This window comes from Drosophila gunungcola (genome assembly GCF_025200985.1).
Source record: "Drosophila gunungcola strain Sukarami chromosome 2R unlocalized genomic scaffold, Dgunungcola_SK_2 000004F, whole genome shotgun sequence".
Taxonomy (NCBI): Eukaryota; Metazoa; Arthropoda; class Insecta; order Diptera; family Drosophilidae; genus Drosophila; species Drosophila gunungcola.
The window spans coordinates 1,179,740-1,207,439 of NW_026453167.1; the positions used below are offsets into that span (position 1 = coordinate 1,179,740).

General features: G+C 37.9%; 3 protein-coding genes, 1 long non-coding RNA gene and 1 pseudogene across 4 annotated transcripts in view; 2 read left to right on the forward strand and 3 right to left on the reverse strand.

The window, feature by feature from the left end:
* The window catches only part of LOC128254145 (protein muscleblind), a 162,595-nt gene that overhangs the window by 117,799 nt on the left and 17,096 nt on the right, over nucleotides 1–27,700 (reverse strand). The gene's annotated exons all lie outside the window — the stretch shown is intronic.
* LOC128254013 (uncharacterized) lies at nucleotides 1,008–1,732 on the reverse strand (annotated as a pseudogene).
* LOC128254149 (uncharacterized) lies at nucleotides 6,604–7,344 on the forward strand. The gene is made up of 2 exons (XR_008267524.1): nucleotides 6,604–6,760; nucleotides 6,818–7,344. It is a non-coding gene; the product is annotated as an uncharacterized LOC128254149 (long non-coding RNA).
* On the reverse strand, nucleotides 9,153–9,687 carry LOC128254148 (uncharacterized). The gene is made up of 2 exons (XM_052983007.1): nucleotides 9,525–9,687; nucleotides 9,153–9,469 (listed from the first exon to the last, which is right to left on the reverse strand). The coding sequence occupies exons 1-2, from the start codon at nucleotides 9,645–9,647 to the stop codon at nucleotides 9,257–9,259; spliced, it is 336 nt and encodes a 111-aa protein (XP_052838967.1). The 5' UTR covers nucleotides 9,648–9,687; the 3' UTR covers nucleotides 9,153–9,256.
* Nucleotides 19,773–20,768, forward strand: LOC128254147 (uncharacterized). Its single transcript, XM_052983006.1, has 2 exons — nucleotides 19,773–19,896; nucleotides 20,044–20,768. The coding sequence occupies exon 2, from the start codon at nucleotides 20,050–20,052 to the stop codon at nucleotides 20,506–20,508; it is 459 nt and encodes a 152-aa protein (XP_052838966.1). The 5' UTR covers nucleotides 19,773–19,896; nucleotides 20,044–20,049; the 3' UTR covers nucleotides 20,509–20,768.

A 27,700-nucleotide genomic window follows, 5' to 3' on the forward strand; every position in this document is an offset into this window, starting at 1 on the left:
CGTCACCATAGATCTGCGTATTTATAGAACATGTTATCGGCAAGTGACATCTCTTTCTCGGTACCCAAAACGCCCACTGCAGCATCTTGAAAACATCATTAACAACACATTTATCGGCGCTGCTCTCTCCGCTGCAGCAGCCTCTAAAATGTGGGCAGCTTGCGGCTGCTGTCGACTCAGATACATTTACAGATACAGATACAAATACAACTACGAGTACGAGTGCGAGTGCGAGTGCGAGTGCGACTACGAATTCAGATTCAGATACAAAGGCAAAGGCGACCCGAAAGATACTATGCTCGTAGTGGTGGAGCGAAACCGGTTCCGGGCAAAATCAAAAGTTGCGCAGACGTCGCCGACTCAGCTGCTCCGCTGACCAAGCCAAAGTTTTGGGACTCGGGGATCGAAGATCGGAGATCGGGAATGGGGGTTCGGGATTGGGTTTGGAATTGGAATTGAAATTGGAAGCTGCGCGGGCAGGGCGGACTTGGAGTGCTAAAGTACACAAAAGCAAAGTTTTCGAGATCGCTGCACGGAAAGAAAACCTTAAGGGCTTTCTAGTAAAGCACAGAAATAGTGGGTTGACATAAAATTTACAATATTGTCAGAAAATAAGTATAATTTATATCGGACTGCCTACCCAAAAAATTACTGTATAGGCAGTAAAATAAAATAGAAATATAATATAAAAATTATTAGTAATAGTTGAGGAAAATAGTCCTTCTAAACTGTTAATTGATTAACAAAGAGATTTCTTGGCTTACTGATTTGCCTTCTTGAGCATTTTTTGTTTATGATGCCTTACAAATATATAAAATATAATATAATATTAATATATAATAAATATTAAAATATATAATATTTTGTATAATTCAAATATAAAATGAAGACATACATTTTAAAGATATTCCAAACTAAATATTTACAATGATCTTTGTCAATTTGTAAACTGTATTGTAAAGTTTAAAAGTTTACGTTTTTTTAAACCTTTTTTTTAGATAAAATTTTTTGCCGCAGTGTGGATGCTGTGAGACCACTTGGAACTGACCGCCTGTTTCTCTAAGTGCTCCGCTCAATGTGTGAAGTAGTGTAGGTAAATCAGTTTGGGGAGCCGGCGTTCGAAACGGGTTTACTTCTCGTTTGTGCTACACCTTTTGCGCCTGTTCCTTGTTCCGATCCGATTCAATACGATCCCCATTCGAGAACGTGTTCCAAGGCTTTTTCCACCGGGGTGTGTACTCGTAGTGCAGCCAGTAAGCAGTAACCAGTAGCCAGTAGCTGAGAAAACCGAAAAAGGGAGCGGAAAAGGAGGTCGGCACTGCCAAATGAAAAGATTGCGGCCAAACAAAAGGCCTCTTTTGAGTATCTAAGAATCTGAATCATAAGGAACAGGGATTGGCCTAAAATCGGAACTGAAGACAGAGATAGCAAGAGTGCTTGCACACCAAGTCCCACCCAAATCTAATTAGAAATAACGGGAAGAACAAGACGATCATTTCTGCGCACGCGATTGAAACGAAACGCCAGAGACCGGCTAATGCATATAAATTGGCATAAATAAAGCAAAAGTCACGTCCAAAAACCAAAAGCCAAACCAGTTTCAAAAATAGAGTAATACAGAGAATAAATTCCAGATCAGATCATCGGCAATGACGTAGTTTTGCCGACTTCTTATTTCTCCCATTATTGCAACCTGAGTCAGCCTCTCACTTCGCCATATCACATATCGCATCTCTTAAGCAACTCCCGAAGAGCGGGATCGAGCAAATATACATATGTGCGTGGGTGCCGCTGAAAGTGACTCACTTGGAATTCCCCCTTTTCCCCACACGGGGAGTTACCGAGTTTTTTTTGTTGTATTTATTGATATCGGGGTTGCTCTTGAGTGACACCGAGTGTTCGAGATTGAGTGGATCTATCTGAATACATTTTATTCTGGTTGAGCGCCAGATTGTCTCGAAAAAGTGTTCCCACTTTTATGTGGTATGGAAATTCTGAGTGTTGTTGGCAGCTACTAAAAATTTATTTCGTTTCGAAAAACGCTTTTAATAATAGCTTTTTATAAATACAGTTTCAAAATGATGTTTGAGTGTGAACTTAAACAAAACATGTTATTTGGAAAAATTTTAAAATTTTTGTAAATTACCTTTTAATTTTTTTTGCGTTTTACTTTATGGTTTTTTTTTTTTTTGTTTAAACTGTGAAGACCTTGTCTAAGCGAACCAAACCAATATAAATTAACAATAACTTTAATAATTATTTTATTATTGATATTCTTATTTTTAATTTGAAATTTAAGAATTTACTACGATATTTATTATTACTACAATTTATTTTAGTATTTTATGTAGAAATGGTTACTATAATTTTTGTTTACAGACTTTTTTGTTTCACTTGAACTTTAATTTATTTGTATGGTATTACTTTCGTATGATATTTTTTCAAGCTCAATTACAAGAATTTTTGATACCTAAATAGGAAGTTTTAAATATAAATATATATATATATAAATTAAAACCTTTTAGAGCGTGCCTAATAAAAAAAAAGGTATAAAATGTTATATTTGCTTACAAGAAAACTTATTAAATCATTCCTTTCCATTTTTCATAGCTATTTTTTTTAGTTTATTTATTAGTTTATTAAATAAATTCAGTATAATAGCAATTGAGTCGAGCTGCGAGTTGTTTGCTATTATCTTTAATTTCCCCTCTGTCTTTACACTTTCCATTCAACTTCGTTCCTATCGCTGCCTGCATTCGAATTCAAATTAAGCAAATTACCGACAATTTCGTTTGTTTGGCCCACCCCCATTTTCCTAGCCCCCAACCGTGTTCTTCTTCTTCGCTTAATTACTTACAACTAACTGCAGGGTGAAAAGTTTGTACAGTCCGCCCCCTTTTTGCCCTTCCGCGCTACTTGCATTGCAATTGAAACCAAAGTTACAATCGCATATCAAGCCCTAAGACAAAAGGCAAACATGCTTGGCTGGATTTCCCCGAAAGGGGGCAGTGGGTGGCCTTTGGGGGGCGTGGCAGCCAGACTGCATAGTCGAAGAAATTACGCTGATTGAACACTAATTTATTTGTTTGTTTGTTTTAACATTTTCGGAGGGGGTGGTGCGAAAAGCGCGAGTGGAAAAGTGGATAAAAAGTTTTCCCAAGGCAAGGTGCAAAATGCTTGCATGTGTGTGTGTGCGAGGGGGTGGGGTGGAAAAATGGGTGTATTTTTCTGGGGGTGGCCTTAGCTTAGCCTCCTGTGTCTGCCGATGTTAGCATCTTTTGGCTTTTTGTTGCAATTTGTAAGTGAGGTTCTTTGTCTGCCACTGCTGCTTTTTCGCTTAATTGGCTGTAATTGAAATCGTTCGAGAAGGAGGCACCAAGGGTTTAAAGGGGGTGGAAAGACCAAGTGTAGTACAATAAGAGTTCGGAATAATCGCAAAAATCGATTTCTAATTTATAAGGAGCTAGTTACTTTTTAAGATATGATATACAATATAATATATGTTAACTATACCACTTACTTCAGGTACTTTGAAGTAATAAATAAGTTGTTCAATTGGGCAATAAACATATTTAAATTGAAACATATTTAAATTGAGTACAAAATTTACTACGTTTTAAAATCCTTGCTTCGTCAACAAAAAGCCACATACTGCTTTTAAGTCTAATATTTATTAAATATCCCTTAAGTTGTATGGTCTTACCATTTTTGTTTCCTACCAATTAGACTGAGGTTTTGGTATTTCCGAGCTTAATCAACATAAAGCCACAAGCTATTTTCAAGTCAAGTTCGATTTCGCTGCTCACTCACATTGGCACACTTAGAGGCATTCTTTTTGTTTGCGGTCGAGCCTTTTTTTCCCCGAAAATTCTGATATATTCACGTTTTGGCTTTTTGGCCACAGTTTTGACCGTGTGTGTGTGTTCTAGCTCTTTGTTTTTTGTTTTCTTTCCAGTTTCAGTTTTCCCTGTTGCCAGTCTGATGTGGCGACCTTTTAGCGAACGTTTTCGCCATTTGCAGTTTTTCGCCTGTGGCAGCTAGAATGTCGCTTTTCCCCTTTTCCAGTTTCCCATTTTTTTAGGGGCATGGAAAATGCATGTGTGTGTGGCTCCCTGCGATCTCTGTTTGTGTTTTCCGAGTACTTGGTTATGGTAATCGAATTTCAAATTATTGCCATGAGCTATATCCGAAAAGGGGGGTGGGGAAGGGTAAACGGGGGGAAAAACCCCAGAATATGTCGCTCTTTTTTTTTTTTTGATTCCTTCCTTTTTGATTTTCCTATGCCAAAAGTTGTTTTTTTCGCCTTTTCCTTTGTTGTTCTTGTTGTTGCGCAAGATGAATCCGTTCTTTTTTTCACTTTTTCTTCAATGGTTTTTCCTTTTTTTGTGTTTATGTTTTGGCTAGTTGCTGTTGATGTTTTGCACCCCGCCTGCCTTTCTGTCTGTGTGGGTGTGTGTTTTCTGAGGTTTTTCCTGTTTTTCCATCCTCGTTCTGCTGTTATTGTTGTTTACATCCTGTTTTTGGCGCGCTTTGAATATTTTGCGGTGCATGTTTTGTCATGCAATAATTTAATTGTCGGATTTGGCAGCTTAAAAGCAGCCAGCCGCCCCCGATATTTGCCCCCACCACACAAATGTGGGGGCGTGGCAGGTGTGGGACGATTGTTTGTTTGTTTGTTTGCTTGTCCATCCGTCTGACACTTTGTCCTTTATTTATGTTTGGATTTGGCTTGCTGATGTTGTTTGGGCCTTTGTGTTTTGTTTTCTTTTGACAAATTGCTTAAATTTGTTTGCTCAAGAGTGTTTTTTGTGTTGCGTTGAATTTACATAAATCATTTTAGTAACTTTAGTGTGAAGGTGAGTTCACTTTAGTATGGCGTCGGTTTTTATGGGTATCGCATTGTGAAATTTTAATAGACTTTAAAGTGATTAATTCGTAAAGGCGCTTCAATAAAAAATATTTTAAACTATCTTTTAACATAAAATAGTTTTTTTCGAATAATTCTGTAGCTTAGAAAACTATTTTATTTTTAGAGAGAGTTTTAATAATTGCTTTAAAAAAACATAAACGGTTGTAATCATAATATTTAAAAACTGTTTGTTTTTAAATCTCCTTACAATAACGCTTAGCTACAAAATTAAGCCTATTTTGATTTCATTAAAATATATAAGAGTGTTATGTTTTCATATTTAACTATAATTTGACTAACTATTTAATTAGGTACAAGATATTTGCATTAACCAGTGTGTATTTTAAGTAAACCTGATTTTAATAAATTCTTAAATTAAGAGCACTAAAGGACTGTTTCCTTATTATATTTATAATCTTCTCCCTATTGTCATTATCTGTGTCAGTTGGCAGTGCTAGCACAGTGGCATTATAATTAATAATCAACAGCAGCTTAAAGATTTTAATTAAAATCAACGAGAGACTGCAAAAGTTCATGTTGCAGCTTTCCATTTGCCTCTTTTTCTTTTCCGTTTCTTATCTTTGCTTATGTTGTTAACTGGGGAAATTGTGACCCCCTTGCCGGGTAAGCCACTCCGTAACCACTTGGGTAACCACCCCCTCACTGCCCGATCGACCTGCGTTGATTTCTTTTAATTTAGCCGCAATGACCTGCATCGAATTGCTTTTGTGTGCATGTGTTGGCTTTCCTGGATGTCCTGCATCTTGAATCCTCTACACAGGATGTAGCATACTCCGCCCCAACTTCAGCTCCAATTTTAGCTGCAATTCGTTTCCTTGGCAACTTAGCCAAGTTTCAGTTTCAGTTGCAATTACTTGGCGCACCTGAAGTGGACAACAACAACCAGAACAACCACAGCTGAAGCGATGGTATAGAGGGGTCAAAGGTTAGTTTGTTTGTTTGTATTTGCTGCTGTTGTTGCGGTGACGTTGCTGATTTCATCCTTTTTTTTTCGCTTTTTTTCTTTCCAGGATTCACCATTTTCTGCAGTATTTTTTTTGCTATCGCTTTTCTGTTGACTTTGCGCTTTCTATTTACGCTCCGCTGTTGTTTGTTGAATTCCAACTGCAATTATGTGAATTTTCACCGTGCACAGCATAAAACATTTTTCCCAGCACTCCGGCTTTCAAGCAGTTGGCCTGCAGCCTTCAGTTTGGCAGCTCCGGGGGCAGCGGGTTCAGTTTAGCTCAGTTCTGCTCTGTTCTGGCCAAGCTCAAAGTCAAACAGCGCCGAGAAAGTAAACTGAGCTTGAAAGTCAATAAGCGGGGAGCAGGGGGCACAGTTCCACCTGAGTTTTCAAGCAGCTCAGCCAGAAAGTGTTGAAAAGCATTTAAAGCATACTATTTTGTTATATTTTCTCTCCCTTGATTTGGTCAACTGTTTTGAAAAGTTGGGAATGGGTTCTAGAATCCACAAGGCTGACTTTTAAAAGGCCAACATTTTTGTTATTAAAAAAGTTTATCACCAGATTGTAAATTATTTTTGAATTAAATGCTTAAGTAACAATTTCGCTAAAAAACTAATATAAAATATTAAATTACTCGAATTAAAATCCAGGTATCTAATTTGTTGATCTACTTATAACTAATGGAAAAGTTTATTTTGTTTTCTGGCTTTTTGAAAGGAAGCAGGCTTTGATATTTAAATTACCTCATTCACTGTCACTTTTTTAATTTCTTTTCGATTAGATGTCTTTGTAGTAAAATTAAAATTTTCTAGATTTTTGTTTATTTGAAATCCCCAGTTTGTGTAAGGTAAAAGAACATGCCAAAACGTAAAAACAAAACTCAGGTATGATATCAATGTGTTTTTTAACCTTATACCTCTTTTAATCTTTTATTTTCACAGATTTTAAAAGAAATGTTGGTTGAAAGTACTGCCTTTCGAAAGCCGCCAGAAACTAGGGAAATTCCGGGGGTAAAACGACGATCGCCAATGGTACCAGTAGCGCCCTAAAAGGAAAAGACAACCTTGCGCTTTAAAACCCAGTGTTCTTCGCTGGATTTGCCATTTGCCACTTGCCGAAAAGTGTTTGGCTACTAAGGAGGCGATGGTTATGTATGTCAACCCGAACTTCAACAATTGCGGCAGTCAAACCATTTGCCATGAGGCAGATTGCCCAAAAGTTACGAGTTCCCCCAAGTCCAAACCCAAAAAAAATCCCTAACTAAAAAAGGACTTAACAGGACTCTTTCTTTTGGTTATCATACTTAATAAATAGCTGAACATTTCATGAGTCCATGTCCCAGGATTAACGATCAATTCTTATCCTTTTCGATCTCTCTTAAGTCCTGTGAAAAGGCTTTTATTTTGTATACACTTGTGAATAAATGAGTAAATAAAGCTTTCTGGAAAAATGGTAAGCCAGATTTTAATCTTGAAATTTTTAGAATGCATCTTCCCATCGAAATGGTGAAAGATGTTATCACATAGCCTTAAGAAGGCCCACCGAAGTAGAAACCCTTGCTAGTTATTTGCTCCGCATGTGTTGTCCTTCCCCATTTTCTTAGTCCTTCAGTGGATCTTCCCTGGCATTCCGCTGGTGTCACGTAGACTTTTCGTTTGCTTTGAGTTTTCAGTTACACGATTTTTAAAAGGAACGAGGAGGAGAAGCAGCTAAGCAATCACCAAATAAAAAGCCATTGGACAGTTGCTGAGCTCAGTTTCAATTTTCACTTAAAACAAAGTTGGCAAACGAAGGGAAAACGGAGGTGCAGAAGGACAAAAACTGGCTGAACTGCATCTCACATCCAAATCCACATCCACATCCTCATCTAAAGAATCCGAGGGGTCGCTCGGGCGTTAACAAAGCGCGCGAGCCGGGCTGCCAAATTGTTTTTGCTGCCGCACAGGGAAAAAGCAACTAATTTTAAAACTACTTTCACGGTATATATCAAGTTTAAAACAATTTGTTAAAATGCTAATAGTTTGTTTTTCTAGCTTAAAGAATAATTTTATTTATATATTGGTAAAATTTAAATTATTTTCATTATCTTTTCCTAAGCATGTTTTAGGTTTTTCTAACTCACATTTTTATTATTCATTATTTTATTACAGTATTTAAAACATCAGTACCTTTCAAAATAAACTAAATATAAAGTTAATTGCTTTTATTAAACCTTACACACTTTTGTTTTTAAAACTATAATCTTGTAAAATAATGTTTTTAATTGGTTTATTCGCATAAAAATCTCAAATAATCTATAAATCTATACAATTGTGGCCTGTAGATATTTATTATTGTTGCTTGTTTTTCTCAGTGAATCTGTTGTTGGGTTTTGTAATCAGAGCAAAGTAGACGCAGACACATGACGGAACTTCCTTCCCCTCCGCCCTTTGGCTTACGTGATTTCAGGCTGCCAAATCACGGATCGGGTTGAGAGAAAATCGTAGAGCGAAGGAAAAAATCACGAGAAAATAGGGAAAAGCGAACAAAAAAAATTATGCTGTTGGGTAGCCAAATATTTCTATGTGCTGCCATGATGAACCAGAAGCGGCAAAGGAAAAACAAAACCATAGCCAGATTTACAGAGCTCAGGGGGGCAAGAAAAAGTTTGTGTGGCTCACGTGACATTTGTTTTGGCAAGAGTCCTTTCTTTTCATTGTCGTCAAATCAGCGAACGTACCTGAAATGAAAAGTTAAAGGGGGGCTTTTAGTTTTTAGTTTCCTTAGTTTAAGAAAAGGTTTCCAGTTTTAAAGAAATATTATATTCAACTAAGGAAACTGTTAATTAAATACCCATACTAAGTTGTTAAAAATTTGACTTCTTTACACATAAGAAGTAACCAATCTTTCAAAACATCCTATTTTATAAAATAGCTCATTTTATATTACCTATTGCTGGACACTTTAAACGATTTGATTGACTTTACCATTCCTGGCTTATATATGTTTTAACTAAAATCCGTAGCACAACCGTTGCCAATGCATTGTATTCACCAATTTACGACGTAAGATACTGTTTTGCTTTCGTTTTTTTTTGGATTATTGTTATGATATTATCATTTGTGATTGGTAACATTAAAAGAATTTAAGCTAAAAAATTTCATAAAATTTTTGTTAACAAAAATTATTGCTAAACTAATTTTATTAAATTTTATATATAACTTTTTTTTATAATTCTTATTATGTATAATAACCATATAATGCATTTTTAAGCCTACACCCAAAAAAACTGAAAGCTTAGCTTTAAAAAGTGAGTCTTGAAAATAAACTACAAAAAGTATCAAAGTAAGAGTAATATTTTATAAATTCAAGCCACTTAAGTTCTATTTTTCCTTTTCGCATCAAGGATGAGACTTGTCCCTTCCGTATCCGGCATTGTAGGACCACCAACCGCCTTCGTATGGAGTTGTGGGCTTGGTCATAGGTGGTTTCTTGGTAGTCCGCGGTTTCTTCGGCGAAGAGTCCAGCCATTTTTTTATAACACCGGACTGTTGCTTCTTATCGTATCGCTGACGCATACATTTTTTAAACTTGTGGTGCATGTAGTACCCATGCTAAAAAACGCAGTTATTTGACTCTGAATTATTTAATTTTTGAAACCGTTCTCACCGGACAATCCTGGCGTGAACGTGCCAAGCTTGGCAGGCAGGTATTCATCGCGATTACCCAGATGAATCCTGCGGAACAGGGAGGCAGTTCTGCTGGAAGGTTCGTACTTTCTAAAGAGGACATTCCTCTATGACTGATGAAACCAACTATTGGAATTTTGTTCTGGTTTTCAGGGGAAAATACATTTTTACACACTTAAATATGAATGCAAAGCCACATTAGCATTATTTTTTTTAAACTTTAAAGTTTGTTTTATAGTATTTCAAAACAATATTGTAATGAATTTCAAAACTTTTTTTAATCTTCTTGACAAAAAATATTTTGAGGTTTCGTAATCACTATCATATTTTTTAAAAAAATCCTAGTTCTGATTTAATACCCAAAACTTTGCACATAAATAAGTATTTTGGCCATAACATACAAATAATGAAGCGAATAGGGAATGCCATGCATTCGCAACCGATAAGCATTTAAGCCTAAACTTTTTTATTTTCGACAGTTGTTTGCAAAAAATCTTTTTCATCAGATCATCATCACCCTTTATAAAAATGCAAAATTCACAAAAAATTTCATTGTGAGCTTAGCAAGGTTTAACATAACTTTTTTGTTTAATTAGTGCTCTTGCCATGTCCGAAATACTGTTTATTTTTGTATTTTTCTTAAAAGTTCTGAATCAACCGAAAAATAAAAAGGATTGTTTGGTAAATTCTCTTTTAAAGCTATCTCTATAGCTCAGTGTGCAATGCAGATTTGTAGATACTTAAACAAATGCAGATACAAACTGACATTAGAGCTCCTCTTGGGTCTGCGTTTAAAGTGTTCGCACCTTTCCCACTCCTTTTCGCACTCGAACACACGTTAATGGTCCTGTGCCAGGATGCGTATGTAAAGAGGTGAAGTGGGCAGGGGCAGGGACAGGCGGAGGGGCACGGTGAATTTCCCTGGTAAAGTTTGGTTAGCTGATTGTGCTGCCATTCCATCATTGCCTCTGCCGCATTCCGGGTTCCGCTTTTAATGAGTGAAATGAAGTAGGATACTTGAATAAGCCAGTTGACTGCACGTCGAGGGTTGCCAAAAGAGTTCTGATAACAAGATTGATAAGTTCAGATGGTTAAACCACTTCACGAGGGAAATGGCAAATAGTCTATTACGTCACTGAATAAAATATTAAATAACATTTTAATGTACATACAGAATACAATATAAAACAACTTAGAAGTGTATACTAACTAATTAAAAAAAAAAAGTATTCGTGTCAGCATTATATGCTCAGTGAACATTGATTTATTAATATGATTAAAAGTATATCACAATTACTATCAACAATGTTTAGGCAAAATCTTAACTATTTTATCGCACCCCTTGATGCGCCATTTAGCGCTTGCCATTTGTCACTGCTATGCGATTGTCGGCCGGACCTCGTGGCGTATGCGCAATTTTAGTCAAGCGGCTGGGGAAATCAACACCAGAGATCATGAAAAGCATTAAGCTTGAGTAAGTTTAGATGCTATCACTGCACAAAATGAAATGTAGTCAACTTTAGTTTATTGATTAAATAAAATAATTATAATTAAGTTAATAATTTGTCAGATCTTTAAATAATTAACTTTATCTGCGTGCAAATTAGTTGCCAAATAATTGAGAAGCGGCCAAGCCATTGCAATATTCAATGCCAAAGTGGGCGATAAGTTGGTAAAACTTTGTCCTACACAAAAAAACGAACAAAAAAGAAATGTTCCAGGTGGCAAATGTCAAAGCAGTGGAGCCTGGCAGCTGAAGGACAGCAGTCCCGTCCCGTTTGACCGTTTGTTTGTTTGTTTGCCTCCCTGTTTGTTTGTGCCATTGTCGTTTGTGAGCTGTCACACGGCGCAGAGTGCACTAAAAGTGTCGCCTTACGGCAACTGACTTGGAAAGATAATCGCGGAGGAGGGAGGCGGTGATGAGTGGGCGGTGCAACTTTTGATAAAGGTTTATCTCTGCTGGCGGTGCAGCTTACCTTTTTGGCCGGGCAACAGTTTCAGCTGACTGGCTCAGTTGGCTTCAAGTTGCCACCGACTTGACTGACTTGACTTTCATCATCATCATCATTGTGATCTGCTTCCCAACTTGAGCTTGCAAAAGGGCGGCGAACAAAAAAATACGTATCTTGGCATCTTGATGTCGCGACAACTTTCCTTTTCTCGCCCCATTTTTCACCCAATGGCTGGCTGGCTGCTCTTCATGTTTAGCATTTAATTATTTGAAAAATGCGCAATGGCGTTTCGTGTTACCGAGGAAGCGAAGCCGAAGCCGGAAGGAAATCGGATTGGATCGGTTGTGGGCAGTGGAGTCAGCAAGCCAACAAAAATGGCGATGAATTTAGGAAGACGCCGAAATTAATTAGAAATTATATACTTAAAAGCAAAGAACGAAAGAGAAGTCTTTAAAAATTGTTAGCTCGAGCATTTTTTATTTATTCTACTTTAATTTCCATTTTTAATTGGAAATACTTATAGAAAACTCACGAATAGCCCACATGAAAAGGGGTCAAAAATTAAATAAAGGTTAAATACAATTTAAATTTGTAAGTCGTGGGCTAACCTTCCCAAAACAAGCCCCTTACAAAAACTAAAATATCGATAGCTAAAGAGCCCCGCAGCTGAAATATGTTGCAACATGTTCCAGCTACAGTCACATTGTTTGGCGTTTAAGTGGAAAAGTGGAAAATATATTGAAACACAGATCGGACGAAGGAGACGGACGGGCAGACAACATCATCTGACAGTTTGGCTAACATTAAAAGCGGCAAAATGTTGCGGCGCTGCCTGCCAAATGACATGATTTCTCAGTTCTGATTCAGTTGCCACTCTGCACTCTCTTCAGTCCGCATTTCTACATCTTCGCATTTCCACATCTCCACATCCCCACATCAACTTCAACTCAAGAACTGAGCGAAACTTTTGCTTATCTGCGTCAGAGCCACAAAACCGAATCCCGACTCCAGCCAACCACGTCGCCACCACTTTTCCACCTCTCTGCACTGAGGAAAATTAGTGGACTACATCCTTTGATAATTGATAAATGCTTTATTTATTAAAATAATTTTTTAGTGTGTATATTTACCTTAAGACTTGTTTAGAAGGGTGCACTGTTCTGTTGTGGGATGCTTTTTTAAACTAATATTATTTATTTGTATTAATTGTATTTATTCAATTAATCATACTAGATTCATGAAATTAACAAAAATATTTTTCTATACTTACAAAAAGAAAAAATGTTTTTTTTTAACATGTTCTATTTTCGAAGTTTCAGTCTAGGCATTTATCTTACTGTGTTAATTCAATTGATAATACTAGATTCATGAAATAACCTTTATTACATTCTTACTTAGCAAGATTTAGAATATATATTTTATATACTTTTAGTATAAATATGTTTTATTTTTGCATGGAACTTTCTGGCAGTGTATCTTTGCAACTACTGCAACGTCTTGAGGCAGATTTTAGCTTTTGTTGCTGCTGCTGCTGCTTTTTTTTTGCTGGGTTTTCCATGGGTGCATCAGTTTGTCTGGTCCTTGGATGGCTGGTTCTCCGCCTTGGATTTGGTCCTGTTATTTCTACACATGCTAGCCCAGAACTCGCTCTTTGTTGCTACTTCGCTACTTGCTACTTGGATACTTGGCTACTGCCGCCGCTTTTGCTGCTGTTTGTGCGTGTTTCATTTTATTTGTTGGCACAAAATTGGGTTTTAGTGGATTTTGTGGCAAATGATTTTTGCTGGCTGCCGTTACGCTTGCATAAACTTTAATTTAATTTTTGCACAACGCAAAGAGCACAGAAGTTCCCTGAGCAGCTGAACAAAACAAAAAAAAACAGACCCAAAAAAACAAAAATGAGAGAATGTAAGTAAAATGCAGAAAGAAACGTGTTTAATATACGGGCATCAAATGAGAGTCTTTTTTTGGGTAACTCCAATTAAAATTTGGTTTCAGAGTGTTTTATCTTCCTTATTATCAAAATTATACCAACTTGAAAAATTAATATCTGAATAAAAGGTAGAAGATAGATAATCGGCCATTAGACAAAAAAAATAATTATTAAACTTTTGGAATAAATGTTGAGTACCTTCAAAGTTATATACGTTTTAATTGCCATCATTTCCAATTTAAAATCTTTATTCAACTTTGTTTACCGAATTCCAAAACTCACAGGTTCAACGATTTAATTCCCGGACCGATTAATGCCAAGCTGTACAAATAAAAACTTTCAGATATCTCAACACTTGACTTTATCCGTAAAGTTTTCCTTCAAGTTTCGCCACTTCACCGTTGATTTCGTTTCCCAATCGCTTTCAATCAACATGCGTATATTGAATTGAATATTTTGCGAGAAAGCCACAGGACACACTTCCATCAATTCGAATGTGTCTGCCAACATCTGTCTACAGATTCGCATATATGGTATGGTATGGCCACAGCCATACAAAATGGGAAGAAGTTTTTTAAGAAATGCACAAAAGTGCAATTGAGTTGAAAGACGTGCCAAAGGGCGTGCACAAGCTAGAAAAGCCATAAAAATGGCAGCTAAACGTTGGTGCTGGTGGATGGAGGTGGCAGATGCCCCGCTCAGGTGAAAAATTATAGCGTAAAATTCATATTTGATGACTTTTTGATTGCCAAACCGAAAACTGTTGCCCCGCCTTCAGTCCAACCAAACCAAACCCAACCCAAGCCAACTCAACTCAATCCTTACCGAACCGCAATCCCAACCTCAGATTGTGCCTTCAGCTCCGGATTCACACAGCCACATAATGCAGGGAAAAGTGCTTTCAATGGCGTCATTGTCAAGCGTTCTTGCCGCCATCGTCGCAATCATCATCATCATCGTTATCATCGCACATATATCCACCTGCACCTGAACTGCACTCTATATATGTGCCCTCAGTGCTCAGAACCCAGTGTTCTGTACCTTGTGTAGTGGCTGATCCAAAGCAATGCCAAAGCTTAGGGATTAAGCTGCAGCTGGCTGTAAACTGGATAGATGGATGGATGGTTGGATGGATGGATGGACGAATGGTTGGTTGGCTGGCAGCTGGGCGCCCCGGATTTTCCTTTTCATTTTTCCATATTTCGTGTCGTTTGTCGTCCTCGAGACCTGCTGATGATGACGATGTGCTTGAGTTTAGATTTCAATGGCATCAGGAATGCGGTTCCAACTCTCAAGATGAATTTCGGTGGTACAAGGACTCGATTAATGAATCTCGGCTTGATGGTCATTTAAAATTCACTTTTAACTAAAGTTATCTAGCTATCTAGTTTGTGTAATTTTGAAGAGTTTCAAACCAATAAGTGTTGTTTACTTATAATTAAGACGCTTATAGTTGTTGGGTTATATTATTCAACAATTTTTTTGGTTATGAATTCTAATTTTAAATTCTTTTTTATCGTAAAGGATCCATATTATATAGGTCACCTCGTACATAATACAGAATAGACATTAAAATGATTCGACTAACAAACATCAGTCTCATAGTCACTTAAAATGCTTTCGTAATTGAAATTCTGAAGTGTATTTGATTTAAGTTTGTCCAATAATCTTGCTTTTTTTTTGTCTTAAAGAAGGACAGTCAAAATATCCGATAATTTAGATCTAAGCAAGGTTAAAAGCTCAATATTTTCCTTGTTTTCGACTTTAGTCTATCCAGCATTCTAGCTATTTTTTTAATTTTTATAGAGGTTTTATCTTCAAAAATCATAACATAACATTTGGTTTGGGTGTTAATAATTCAATTGCTTGAAGTAGTTATGGCACCACAATTTATTAATTTTTCTAATTATGAATCGCATTTAAAGCAACTTTTTTTAACCTTAAGGATTCCAGTAATCAATATTCATTAGGCAGCCTCGTGCATGGAGCCGGATTGAGATTGAAAGTACTCGCGACGCTTTAAGCCCCTAAAACCCATTAATCGTTTGACTTTTTTCCGTGTCAGCCGGGTAATTTCAATTAATGTAAAGGCACGAGGATGAGCCCGAAATGAGGTCCTTTCAGCGCCGGTCCTCGTCCTCGCGGAATGGTGTTGATGTGACGGGCCACGAATGCTGATGACACTAATGCTTGTCCACACGCACACTCGAACTCTCGAACTGTGACCCATGGCCAGGACTCAGGATTCGGCGATCCAGGAACAAGGACGAAGGACGCCAATGTGTTAATGACTCGATGGCATTGCATAAAACGGCTACGCTAATTTGCATTGTTGTGCGGGTGTGTGGGAGTGTGTGAACTGGCCGCTGTCAACGTTGTCCTGCCACTCGTGTGTAATGATTTGTGCCAGTTTTTCCAGCTTTTCACGCTTTTTCCTCCCTTTCCCAACCCATCGGGCTTATGTCATACAATTAATAAAAGTTTTCATGCCCTCAAAAAAAGTATAAGAGGAAATAATGAGCAAGGCTACAAGCATTTTGTCACACGTTGACCTTAATTACTCGGCGATTTTTTACAGGGCCATTAGGTTTCAAATTTAAAGAGTTCTAATGGTGAATATTAAAGCCATGTCAAGAGTTTGCCGCGTGCCTAATTAAGATTGATTGGATCAGTTGGGTAAAGACTTTTTACTCCATACATCATTGGTTGTGGGTAATTTAAATGAGTTCATGATATGCTCTCTTAATTTTTAATAATCTCAGAAAATAAAGCTTGCTGTTCTTAATTGTGGGACATAATAATAAGATAATAATAAAAGTTTTATGACAGCGAGCGAGCTTTACCATTAACTCATTTTTGCAGCTCTCACATTTTTGATTTTATAATCCTCTCGACAACGCATCGCTGACCCCAAATCGATTTATTAATCAAGCGAATTTGTTTGCCACGATATAGAGTATAACCTTTCACCTCGCCCAACTCTTCTGCATTTTGAGGAAGTGGAACTAGTCTGGCTGTCGCTTTCAGTCAAAAATCCAGATCCGTATCCAAATCCAAATCCGACTCTGACTGTGAACTGTGACGACTACAATTCCAGCGATTTTTATATGCCATTTGCCGATTTTACAACTTTGCTGGCGCCTGGCTTATGCCGAACCCAAACCAACTGTGGCGCTCTTCTTATGGCCACGTTTGTAGCCGGTTGTTGCCGTTGTTTCTGTTTTTGCCTTTGGCGCCATGGTGGGCTGGCCCAAAGGAGCTCTCGTCCTAGAACCATTTTTTTCCCGTCAGTCGGGGACGTCGCGTGTTTGGGCCATTTTCTGTTTTCATGGCGTTTGTCGCCAAAATGGCGTTGCGTGCTGCCGCGAAATGTTTGTGGAAAATGGCTCAAATGGTGCATAGTACAACAGATAGAAGTAAAGGTTACCCTATGCTAAAATCTTACCTTTTGGCGCTTCTGAGAAATGGTAAAAATTGTGATTGCTTATTTAATAATTTTAGTAATCGTACACCCTAATGAATTTGAATAGATTTGTTACATAAATTTCAAACTCAATAAAAGTAGTATTAAATTATTACCCCGAGCTTAAAAATAAGTGGCTAAACTTTTTGGTGTAGAGATGAAACAAAAAAGGGAATTTATACTTAAAATGTTATGCTGTCTCCAGTTTATGTTTAAGACATACTTATTAAAACAAAATATTAATAAACTTTATTTTGTATTATTGGGTGTGGTTAATTTGTATTTTAAATTCTTAAAGCCATCAAATAATTAACTTGTAACAAATAAATAAGTAACTAAAATTGTATTTAACTCCTTTGGTGTAAATATTAAGTAAAAATGTTGCTTATTATTTTGGAATAAAGTGTAGATCAACGATGATCAAGGTATATTGAATATTGAAAATTCCCTTTTAAATAGCAGCTCAGCCAAAATAATTATTATTTCCTTACAAAAAAAATTATTTTAGTCAAAGCAGTTGACACAGAAACATAAAATTCATATTTTAAAATATTATTGTACACAACTAAATGTATATAACAATTTTCAAACAACTTCATATTCAACTCAATAGGGTATATCTGTTAGTAAAATTACATGGTGGTTTGGGTCACAGGATCTGCTAGTATTAGTGACAAACACATCGAAATTTGTATGCGTCACAATCGTCGGAGTCGGAGTCGCATTCGCAATAACAATCACTGTGAAAAGGCGAATCAAGTCATTGCCGAAGGAGAAGCTAAAATCATAAAAAGATTTATGGCGCTTTCAAGGCGAAGTACCCAAAGTATTCACAATGACAAAGGGAACTGGGAATTTTTAGTGGAAAGGGGAGAGAGAACGGGGAAAATGGAGCCGGAAAACTGCGTGCGAAAAGTGCTGTGTGTTCGGGAGGAAATACGAGCCATTGAGGCCAATAAAATATATGAACAAACTCCCATTAAAGAGGTAAAGTTCATAGAGAAAATCACCAGAAAGTTGTCTATGTGGAATGTCGACATGATGATACATAAATCAAGATGTCAATGTTACTTTATGGACTTGGCAAAGGTACCAGATGACAGAAGTTAATATTGGCCGGGCTGGGATGTAAGCCATTTCCCCCTATTATCTACTGCCACCATATCCATATTCTTTCTCCCTTTTTTTTGGGCCTCCGAATTTTGGCATTGTTTAAATGCATTTGCAGCGGCCCAGAAAACTTTGGGGGCGTCGGCAGAAAGTTTTGGGGGTGGTCCTCCCCATTTTTCATTGTGCAATTGGAAACTTTGTGCAACAATAAAATTGCTGCCAAAAAAAATAAAAATATCAGTGCAAAGCAAAGGCAGCAGGCTAACAATGCAGGCAGTGTAACAAAAAAAAAAAGTAGAGGATAAATAAAACAAAGTGCAAGTCGCCTGGTGTAGCCTACTTATGGGTAGGAAAATTGTGTAGGGGGCGGCAGCGGGTGGAAAAACAGACGCCGCATTTAAACCGTTGACATCCGCGGCGACTTCCGGAGCGGTAAATTATGCAGGCCTTGTGAAATATCACTCATTGTTCCCGCCATATGATTTTAATCGTCCGCCACTATGGGCTTTAAATATTTGATTTTGCAGTGATTAAATATATGTCAACGGTAAAATTAAATAAAGTTTCTTTATTCTTTTAAGTAACAAAGTTCTGATGTACTTTTAACTAGTCAGCGAATAGGCGCAAATTGATGTAGCAATCGAAATTGAAACGCTTTCTCGATGGTTTCTCGATTTCATCTACTCCATGAACATCGATCAAAATTTACATATGTGGCAGGTCGAGATGGATTTCGTGTGTTGCTCATACGCCACGTTGCACATTGAATGTTTATGACTTATCCGCACATAACAATCCAAATCAAATCGAAATCGGAATAGAGCCGAAATTGATAGTCGTGACATATTGAAGCCTGGAGAAGAGAGATTAGGCGAAACTCAAGGAGAGATGAGCGATTGGATACCTTCTGGAGTGGAAATAACAGACAGCACGTTCAGGTGTTCAAGAAGCAAGCATTGGGCTTCAGTTAACCTATGAATTTAAAAAAACACTAGAAATTGGGTTATAATTTTAATTTGTTTACTAGATTATATTATAAAATATGTAGCTGTATATCTCTTAAGTTTTAAAATAGAAATCATACCCCAACTTTCTGTGTTACAGTGTATATTAAAGATACAAGAAGTGTATATTAAAAGATTAAAAAAAATGCTTAGCAATGAAGATTGCATGGAAGTCGTTGTGTGGTTGAAGTAAAAACTGGCAACGAAAATGAAATGTTTGCGTACGAAATTAACACCACCCAGTACGAATACACACACATGTGCAGACTCACTCAAACTGTCAAACAAGCTCATTCCTACGTACACGTTGAAATGCAAATGCGAATTGCATTTGTTTGCGTAGTGTCATTTGTCGCTTGGCTGAGACCGAAATGATAACCTGAGGGGAAGTTGGAGTGATGCAGCTCTCTGAGCTGGCAAATGTGACAACTTGTTACAAAATTCATCAACTTATGAAATATGAATCACACAACCGAGGAACCAACCGAGTCATGGAAAAGGACGGAGTGCCAGTTCATTTGGTATACACTCTACAGATATCATTACTTTTGCAGCTCCAAATGGCTTAAAACAATTTGAAACCATATTCCAGGCTTACCTTAGCAGGCTATTTGAAAGAACAGTGGTGCAAATTGGTTACTTTTTGTATATTTTCTTTGATTAACAACTTATAATTTAATTTATATTCTACTAAAAAGGAATTCATCCCATTGTACTTGCTGCCTTGACAACTTAAAATTCAACCTCAGCAGGCCGATTTTTTGAAATGCCAAGGCCTGAAACATCTGGTCGGCAGTACACCTCATTCCAACGCCATCACCCCAACCGTTAACAACTACAATAAGAGAAATTCGTTTTCAACTAGCCGTTTTTTCAACTACAGCAGGCAAGTAAGAAAAAATAACAGTGAAAAATATACAGTGCTGTTTTTTTTGAGTATTTTAAAATTTTTTTGCAACAAAATTTTCAAAAATGTTGACAAATTTAGATAGTGAAATTTCACCGAAAATAATAAAATATTTTTTAATGTTTTCCAGTCCAAGATGAGCGAAGAAGAGTCACCAGCAGCCGGAGGTGAGGAGGCGCCAGGAGCCGGTGAGGATGCGGCAGCCCCAGTGCCCGATACCACCACCGCTGCGCCCATGGACACGACCACTGCGGGCGCCAGAATGATGATGAACAACCCGTGGCTGGCCGCCGCCGCGGTGGCCCTTTACGCGACCAGGGTCATGTGGGTCAAGTTTCGCGCCATCGGATTGGACAAACAGAAAAAGCGTCTCAAAAACAACAATCGGCAAGAGGAGTCGAAGAAGCCCGAGGACAATGGTTCAGAGTCTGACTGCGAGGCTGATACTGATGCAGAAGATGCAGGGGATCCAGAGGATCCAGTGGATGTGCCCGCAGCCGTAGACGCTTATGATTTGGAACCCTTCAAGCGGTTACATATTGGCGATTCTGAGACAAACCATCAATCCATCGAAGTGGCGACCGCAGACTTCTGATCCTCGAATCGGGGATGAGAGACCATAAACAGGACACTGCACAATCACACTAAACACGGACACGTAACTGTTGTAATGCTTGCGACTTAAGTAGGGGAAGATCGTCGGATCCACGTTGGAAACGAACCACCACATTGGAGGCCACAAATTATTAGTTGTTAAACAAATTCTTGTCAAAGACTTTCGGTATTTTATTTCGTTTTTATATCGGTTTCAATGCTGCGATGAGTATGATATATAAAAAAAAAATTTAAAAGCCATTTGGAAGAGTTTGGGTTATTACTTCAAGTGGGAAAGGGAATAAAAGCAACTTAGCCATATATATGTGCGGTATTATACGATATTCGAACGATATCCAATTTAAATTTACTAAGATACTGTTTTGTATCGTCAAATATGACAAAAACTAAACCAATCTCAATTGTGACGCATTATAGGTATCAACTTTTTTAAATTAAGCGTAGATAACGTGTTTCTCTAAAAATTGAGTTTAAAATTTCAACCACAAATCTCCAATAGGCCTTTAATGAAAGCAATTAAGCATGTGAGTTATATTTATACTTTGCATTTTTATTGATTCGTAACAATTTTGACACCTAGCTGGTGGTTCAGCCTGTTCGTCCCGTATCCAGTTTTTGTTCCCATTCCCGTTTCCGTCTCGTCTCGTCTCGCCTCGCCTCGATCGATCAATCAAAAACCCGAGCGACGCGTCATTATGTCATAGTGGTGTGGAAAAGCGAAAAAAAAAAAAAAACAAAATCGGCAGCAGCAAACGGGAAATTCATGGCAGGCAGCAGCAGCAGTGGCAGCAGCGGTCACGGAAACTGGGGCACATGCAACTGCAACTGTGTGCTCAGCATGTTTGCACCCGCCATCATCATCCTGTCGCCAAAAGCCCCGCCCCAGATAGCCCCTTGCCCACCAAATAGCCCAAATAACCCCCTTTCCCCTTGGTCAATTGTCGATCGGGTGTTTGGCGGCAGGAAGAGGAAGAGGCTAATGCATGCCGCTGTCAATTAGCAATGGGCGTTGGTAAATCAATTCAATGACACTGTGGCTCTGTTAAAGTGACAAAAATGGCTGAACTCTGGCGAAGTGTTAAATGACATTAAAGAACAGCTATGGAAGTGATTTCTGTATTTTGATGACAAGGATTACTTTCTAAAAGAACAGCTCATAAAGAGACAAAAATTACTTAAAAAATACAATTAGAGCTTAGAAAATTAATTCTAATTTCGATTGTTTTAAAAGTTAGTCGACTTAAATAGCTTAGCCTGCTTACGTTAAAACAATTTCCTTTACTTCAAGATATATTGCTCTAAGTCCTTCGATTAAATAACTGTGTAAGATTTTATTTAATTAAATTTTATTTTATTAAATCCAATTTTAGTTAAGTTTCTGAAGACAACATTACATTGCAGTTCACAGAAAATGTGATTGAAGCACTTAAGTTGAAAGAAACTTAAATAATAAACATCTCAGATAAATAAATCTTGTGTTAGTTCGATGTTATCGAATTGTCTTACCACTCAAATCTTTTTAGCTGGCCTCTTTTAACTATTACCTCTTTTACTGCCAATTTTATTGCATGATGGATTGCTCAGTTGACTAATTTCTTCAAATTTGCAGTATTTAATTATCAATAAAATGTGCCAATTGTGCTGGCTCTGTGAGTCTTTTAATTGTTGCCGCCACTGCCGTTGAAGTTGCTGAAGTTTGAATGCAACTGCGGATGATTTCGTAACATGCCGCAAAAACGTGCTCTAAATAAAGTAAAATGCACCGCCGACAAGCAACTTTAAGCACCAACAACTTTCGTTATAAACTATTACATTTTTATTTTCGTTTTTTGTTTGGTTTCTTTTACTCGAACACACACACACACTTTTTTGCTACTCGATTTCCTTGACGGGCTTTTCCTCAAATGATTTAAGCCCCGCTTTAGTTTTTTTTTCTGAGTCGAATTCAATATTTTATCTTTGGTTTCTTTTCACATAATAAACGCGCTTTTGGCATAATTGCCGCAGCGGTTTGGGGGAGGGAAAATCGAGTGAAGCGGGTCGATAATTATGATGTTGCATTGTTGTTGTGATTATCGTCATCGCCTGCCACGATAATATGCCGTTTGCCCCGCCAATCTCGACCCCCCACCCCCTCTTGGCCCTCCCTTATCCAGTGAAGTCCGCGCTTTCGTGTAATATTTGCTCACAATTATTGCGAGACGACGCAGCCACATAGTGGTTAATGTTACCATTGCTGTTGTTGCTTTGGCAGTTGCGGTTGCATGTTGCAATAACAATTTCGCTTTCGCTTTCCAGCAAGGTAAGTCTTTCAGTACCTCTTGGCGATTGGCAACAGCGGGGATGTTGGACTGGAATAAAATTGATTTATTTTAAGAACACATTCTTATGGATTTGCGAGTGTCTAGGAAATCTCATTTTTTTCAAGAGGAAGTCAGTTAAAAGTCAATACAATTGTGAGCATTTCCGGATTGCGTTAAATAAAGCGAAGGTAATAAATTAAATGATGGCATATCGCGACTCGTCATAAATGTTCCTTAAATCTTCTCTCTAATAAGTAAATAATAGTTTACTAATTAATTCATTGATAATGTGTTATACAATTTTATCTAAAAACTCAATTGTAATGGGCATTTCCAGCGTCGAATATCCCAATCTAATTCTGACACGGATCGGTTTTAATTGTGACTCATTTGGCGAGGGGCGCGACATGAACGACATGAAAGTCAATGCGCCAGCGGATGCAACATGCGAGTGGGCTGGAACACAGCGGAATACAGTTGCCGAGGGTGTGGGAAGGGGGTTTCACTGTACCGGGAGCGATTAGAGCTGGCAGATCCAGTTGGAAAGAGTTGTGTGCGACACTCGTACTCGCATAGCCCATTGCCGTAGTTCCGCAAGTGCCACACCACCATTCTATGGCTTCATTTCGGAGCGCTTGCATTTTACGACCATCGATAACTGAGCCCGGACCATTTTCACCAAGTGTTAAAGTTATCGGGTGCATGTGAAGCCAGTTGGCTAAATTGACTAAGAAAACGTATGAGGAATTTTCAAAAATTTTTGTGTGTTCAATTTAAACTTTAGTTTAAGCATAAGCAAACTAACCATTTTATTAAAAAAGTACTAACTTTCATTAAAAATTCCATATTTCCGTTTCACAATTTTTTTTATTTCTATGGAACATCCTCGTATATATTTTAAAAACACATTTCCTCATTACAAGCATTTTTTTTAACCCATTGTAATAATTAAATAAAATAGATTTATTGAAGTGCAGTCTCTGTTGCGTATTTCGTTTCATTCCATTACGCAGTAAAGTTTTTCATTCAAAGTTTTAATAACACGGAAATGCAGAGAGGCCCAACCAAAAGCAATCCCCACTTCACGCACCCAAAAAAAGAAAAAGAAAGAGGACCTAAAGGAAAACAAATGAGCAAAGGATTAAAAAAGTTTCCTGCCTTCTGCCTTTCCCGCTTTTATTAATTTTTTTTCCCAGACTTTCTGGGTGAATTCAATTTAAATTTAATTACTTCAAATGCAAACTTTTGACACATATTCGGGGTGTGGGGTTTCCGGGGGGGTTAATGAGGAGGCCAAAGTCAAGTAAGTCGACTTATTTGTCTGGCAGTCATTTAGCCGTTTCCCTGATTTAATTGTAAAGTCTACTCAGCAATTGCCCCGCGGTCCTTGGCTAATCAGATCAACATTATTAGCTGAGGCAACAAAGCAATTTCAATCCTTTTTCCCACCGCCCACAAAATAGCCCCATCTGAGGCCCCCGTTTTCATTACAATTTGTCGACTCATTGATGTTTGCCCTGCTCAGAACTCAGTGCTCAGTGTTCAGAGCTCAGAGCTGTTCTTGTCTGATATTAATCCGATTGTCTCTGACATAATCTTCCCGGCCGTCTGTAGTTGTGGGTGTTTTGCATACGAGCATGTTTATGAATTGTTGATAGTGCCATTGCAGCATATAGAAAACTTTTGTCATGTTGACTTTGATAAGTCGCTTGTCTATAGTTCTGCCATGTTAATTTAAAGTCGGATTAGACATCTGTAGTGATTGCTTCGCTTTTATTGTTTTGGCAAATAAAATCTTTTGTTAGGATTATAATGATTTTACTCAAAACCACGTTTAATAAATTTTTAAGCTGCAGGTTCTTTTAATTGCTATAATTTTTGCTGCAGTAATATTGAAAACAATTTCTTGTTAGTATATCTGAAGGTTCATTCTCAAAGGTTTCGCCTTGGCCTTAAAATCACACAGATATTCTTTATTGCCTGCCTTAAATATAATAATTTATTTTATAAAAGCTGTGACAGCTACCTTATTATAGTTTTTTTTTGTTATGACTTGTTGCCTTGGAGCTTTGGTTTTTAATTGGCCTAAAGTAATTAATTTAAAGTTGCCCAAATAATTTAGTCTATCGAACTTAAAGCTAGTGAATTATAATCTCAACCCAAGATGCCGCAGACATTTTCGGTCTGTGTAAAAGCGCCAGAAAGTGACTTTTTGGCGCAGCCAGGAAACGCAGACTTGGAAAACCAGGAAAAGGGGACAAAGGAGTAAAGGACGAAGGAATCGCCGGGGCGGGCCAAAAGTAACATGTTGGCATCGTCTAGAAACTTACAAACATGACATTAAATGTTGCCCGTTTCGCAGACACAGAAACAGGAACAGGTGAAAGGAGCAGCGACCCGAAGGATGCAGGCTGGAAAAGTTTTTGGTGGCGCAGCTGAGGAGATTTACTCGGCGCGCCGCGGCGTTGCGTATGCGCCACCGTTGCCATTTAAATGCCTGCAGACGTGGCAAACTTCTGCCACCTATGGGAATTTCATTTGTTGTTCATTTTTAAGCAGTTCGCGATTTGAATTTGGCGACAGTTTTCTTTTTTTTTTTTGTTACCGCTTCTTGGCCGCTTCTTTGTCTTATATGCTGGCACAAAAGGACAAAGAATGCCGCAGTAAATTTACACAATGAAGTCTTAAGAGGTCCCAGGGGAAAATGGTGGCAGCAGGAAACTTTAAGGGCAAAACTTTCGCATGGAGATGGGATGGGAAACACACGTGAACTATATATAAGAACTGCTTGGATCTGCACTTGAACAATACCTGGCATATGTTATGAGGCAGAAGCTCTCGCCATTTGACCGGAAGTTCGACAAAGTTCAAATTACAGCCGAAAGAAAGGGAGAAAAAAACAATGCATGGCCGCTGCTTTTATTCATTCGTTTTTGCAAATAAATGAACCGTATACTAAAACAAACAAATTCAATTGAATCGCTCTCCTGGGCATTACAATTGAATGTGCCAGGGCTTTTCTTCTCCACCGCCGCCCCCAATCCGTTTACGAAGAGGAAAATCTAATGAAAATGTTCAATTTGCTGCAAACAAACAATGCCACGCAGAAAATCCAAACAACAAGAAGAGACTATATAGCTGTGATGTCTGAAAATCTCTCCCACAGAACAACACTCGTTGTTATTTGTTGCACTTGGCTGATTGAAAATACATAGTCTTTTATTTTTGTCATTTTCTAGTTAGCCGGTTCAAGGACAAACAGCAGGAAGCAATTGTGTATCAAATTCAATGCTCTAGTAAAATTAGTGTTAAGCTGAGCTGAGGATTAAGTACTCGTAAATACAAAAGTGGCATACTTTCCATTTCAATGGCCACAAATAAGTATAAATTGACATAAGAGTTAGCTGTTGCACTCGATTGGTTTACCAAATACATAAGAGATGTTAAGCTTATTTAGTGTAGATTCAATGACTTTTAAGTGTATATTTTTAATCGGATATCCTAATTTTTCTAAGAAACTTACAAAATAAAAAATTTACCTGGTTGTGAGTGGCTTTAATTTTCAATATAATTTCTTTATTCGTCTAACAAACTGAATGGGATCAATATAATATAATACAAGCCATACTTTTATTTTGATTGATTGAATCACTTATTTGTGATAAAAAAAAATCAATTTAAGACTTGTTTATTAAATTAGTCACAATTTGTTTTACGATAGAGCAACTATCCACTTATCTTTCACTTCTCTGCAGTTTCGAGATATAAATTTATGCACCATTTATTCAGTTTAATAGGTTTGGTAAGCGCCTCATAACCTCTGACCTCACCGTCTTAAAAACCTCATCTACCGCTCTAAGATTTCAATGCATTTTCTTGGCACTTCGGTCTTTGGCTTTCCGACTGCGTCGTTAACAGTTTTATGTCCTACGGTCATTTCGACTATTAGGTGTGCCTGCATTTTTGCTCCGTGGAGGATGGAGTGAATTCATATTAAAATACGTGGCATGTTGTGTGTTTGAGCAACGCCAAGGCGTTCGTTCATTCGTTCAACTTAATTGATGGACGCCATAAAAAATGCACGACAAACGACCGGCGAAATGCTCACTCACAGTTTTTGGCCATATATCAACCGACCCACGACTGCAAATGAACTGCAATTATCAAGGAGCAGCCACACAGGCCACCACACAGAAAAACAGCAGATGCCGGCAAGTGAAAAACAGTTTTTCCAGCTTTTCGGTTCCGTTGTTTACGTTTTGTCCGCAATGCAAATCATCATTAAATAAATTACTCATAATTATCGCCAAAAAGCTCCGTCGGCCAGTCTTTCTTTTCCTCCATATTTTGGTGGAATTTCGCGCGGGCCATTTGTCTAACCCGAGTCAAATTTTGACTAATTTCGATTGGGGCCTAGAGGCAGCTTATTGCCTTTCCTTCTGTGGGTTTTCATCGCGGCCCCCGTTTTGTTTTTTCCTTCAAGCCAAGTGGGCGGCATTAAGCCGCGTAATTTTCTGTCAAAATTCGTATGATTTTGGCTTTGATAAACTGACTGAGTTGGCCCCGGTTTGGTCTTTCTTTGGCTCTGGCATTTACTTCCTGGTCCTGCTGGCCACTCAACTCAAGCTGAATGGACAGCTGTCCATCGCTGGCACTGCGTTTTTCTGGCACTGCTCCATGGCTACAATAAAAATGCAAAAAAGATTGCCTTCAAAATTGGCAGGCACTCATTGAAATTTCATTGTTTCGCGGGGGATTGGGCTGTAAATATCTGTGGGCGTGCTTCTAATCACGGAGATGAATAAAAAACCTTGCACAATACCCAGGAAAATGGGTTTTCTACTTTGTAAAAGGCCCAACGAATTAAAC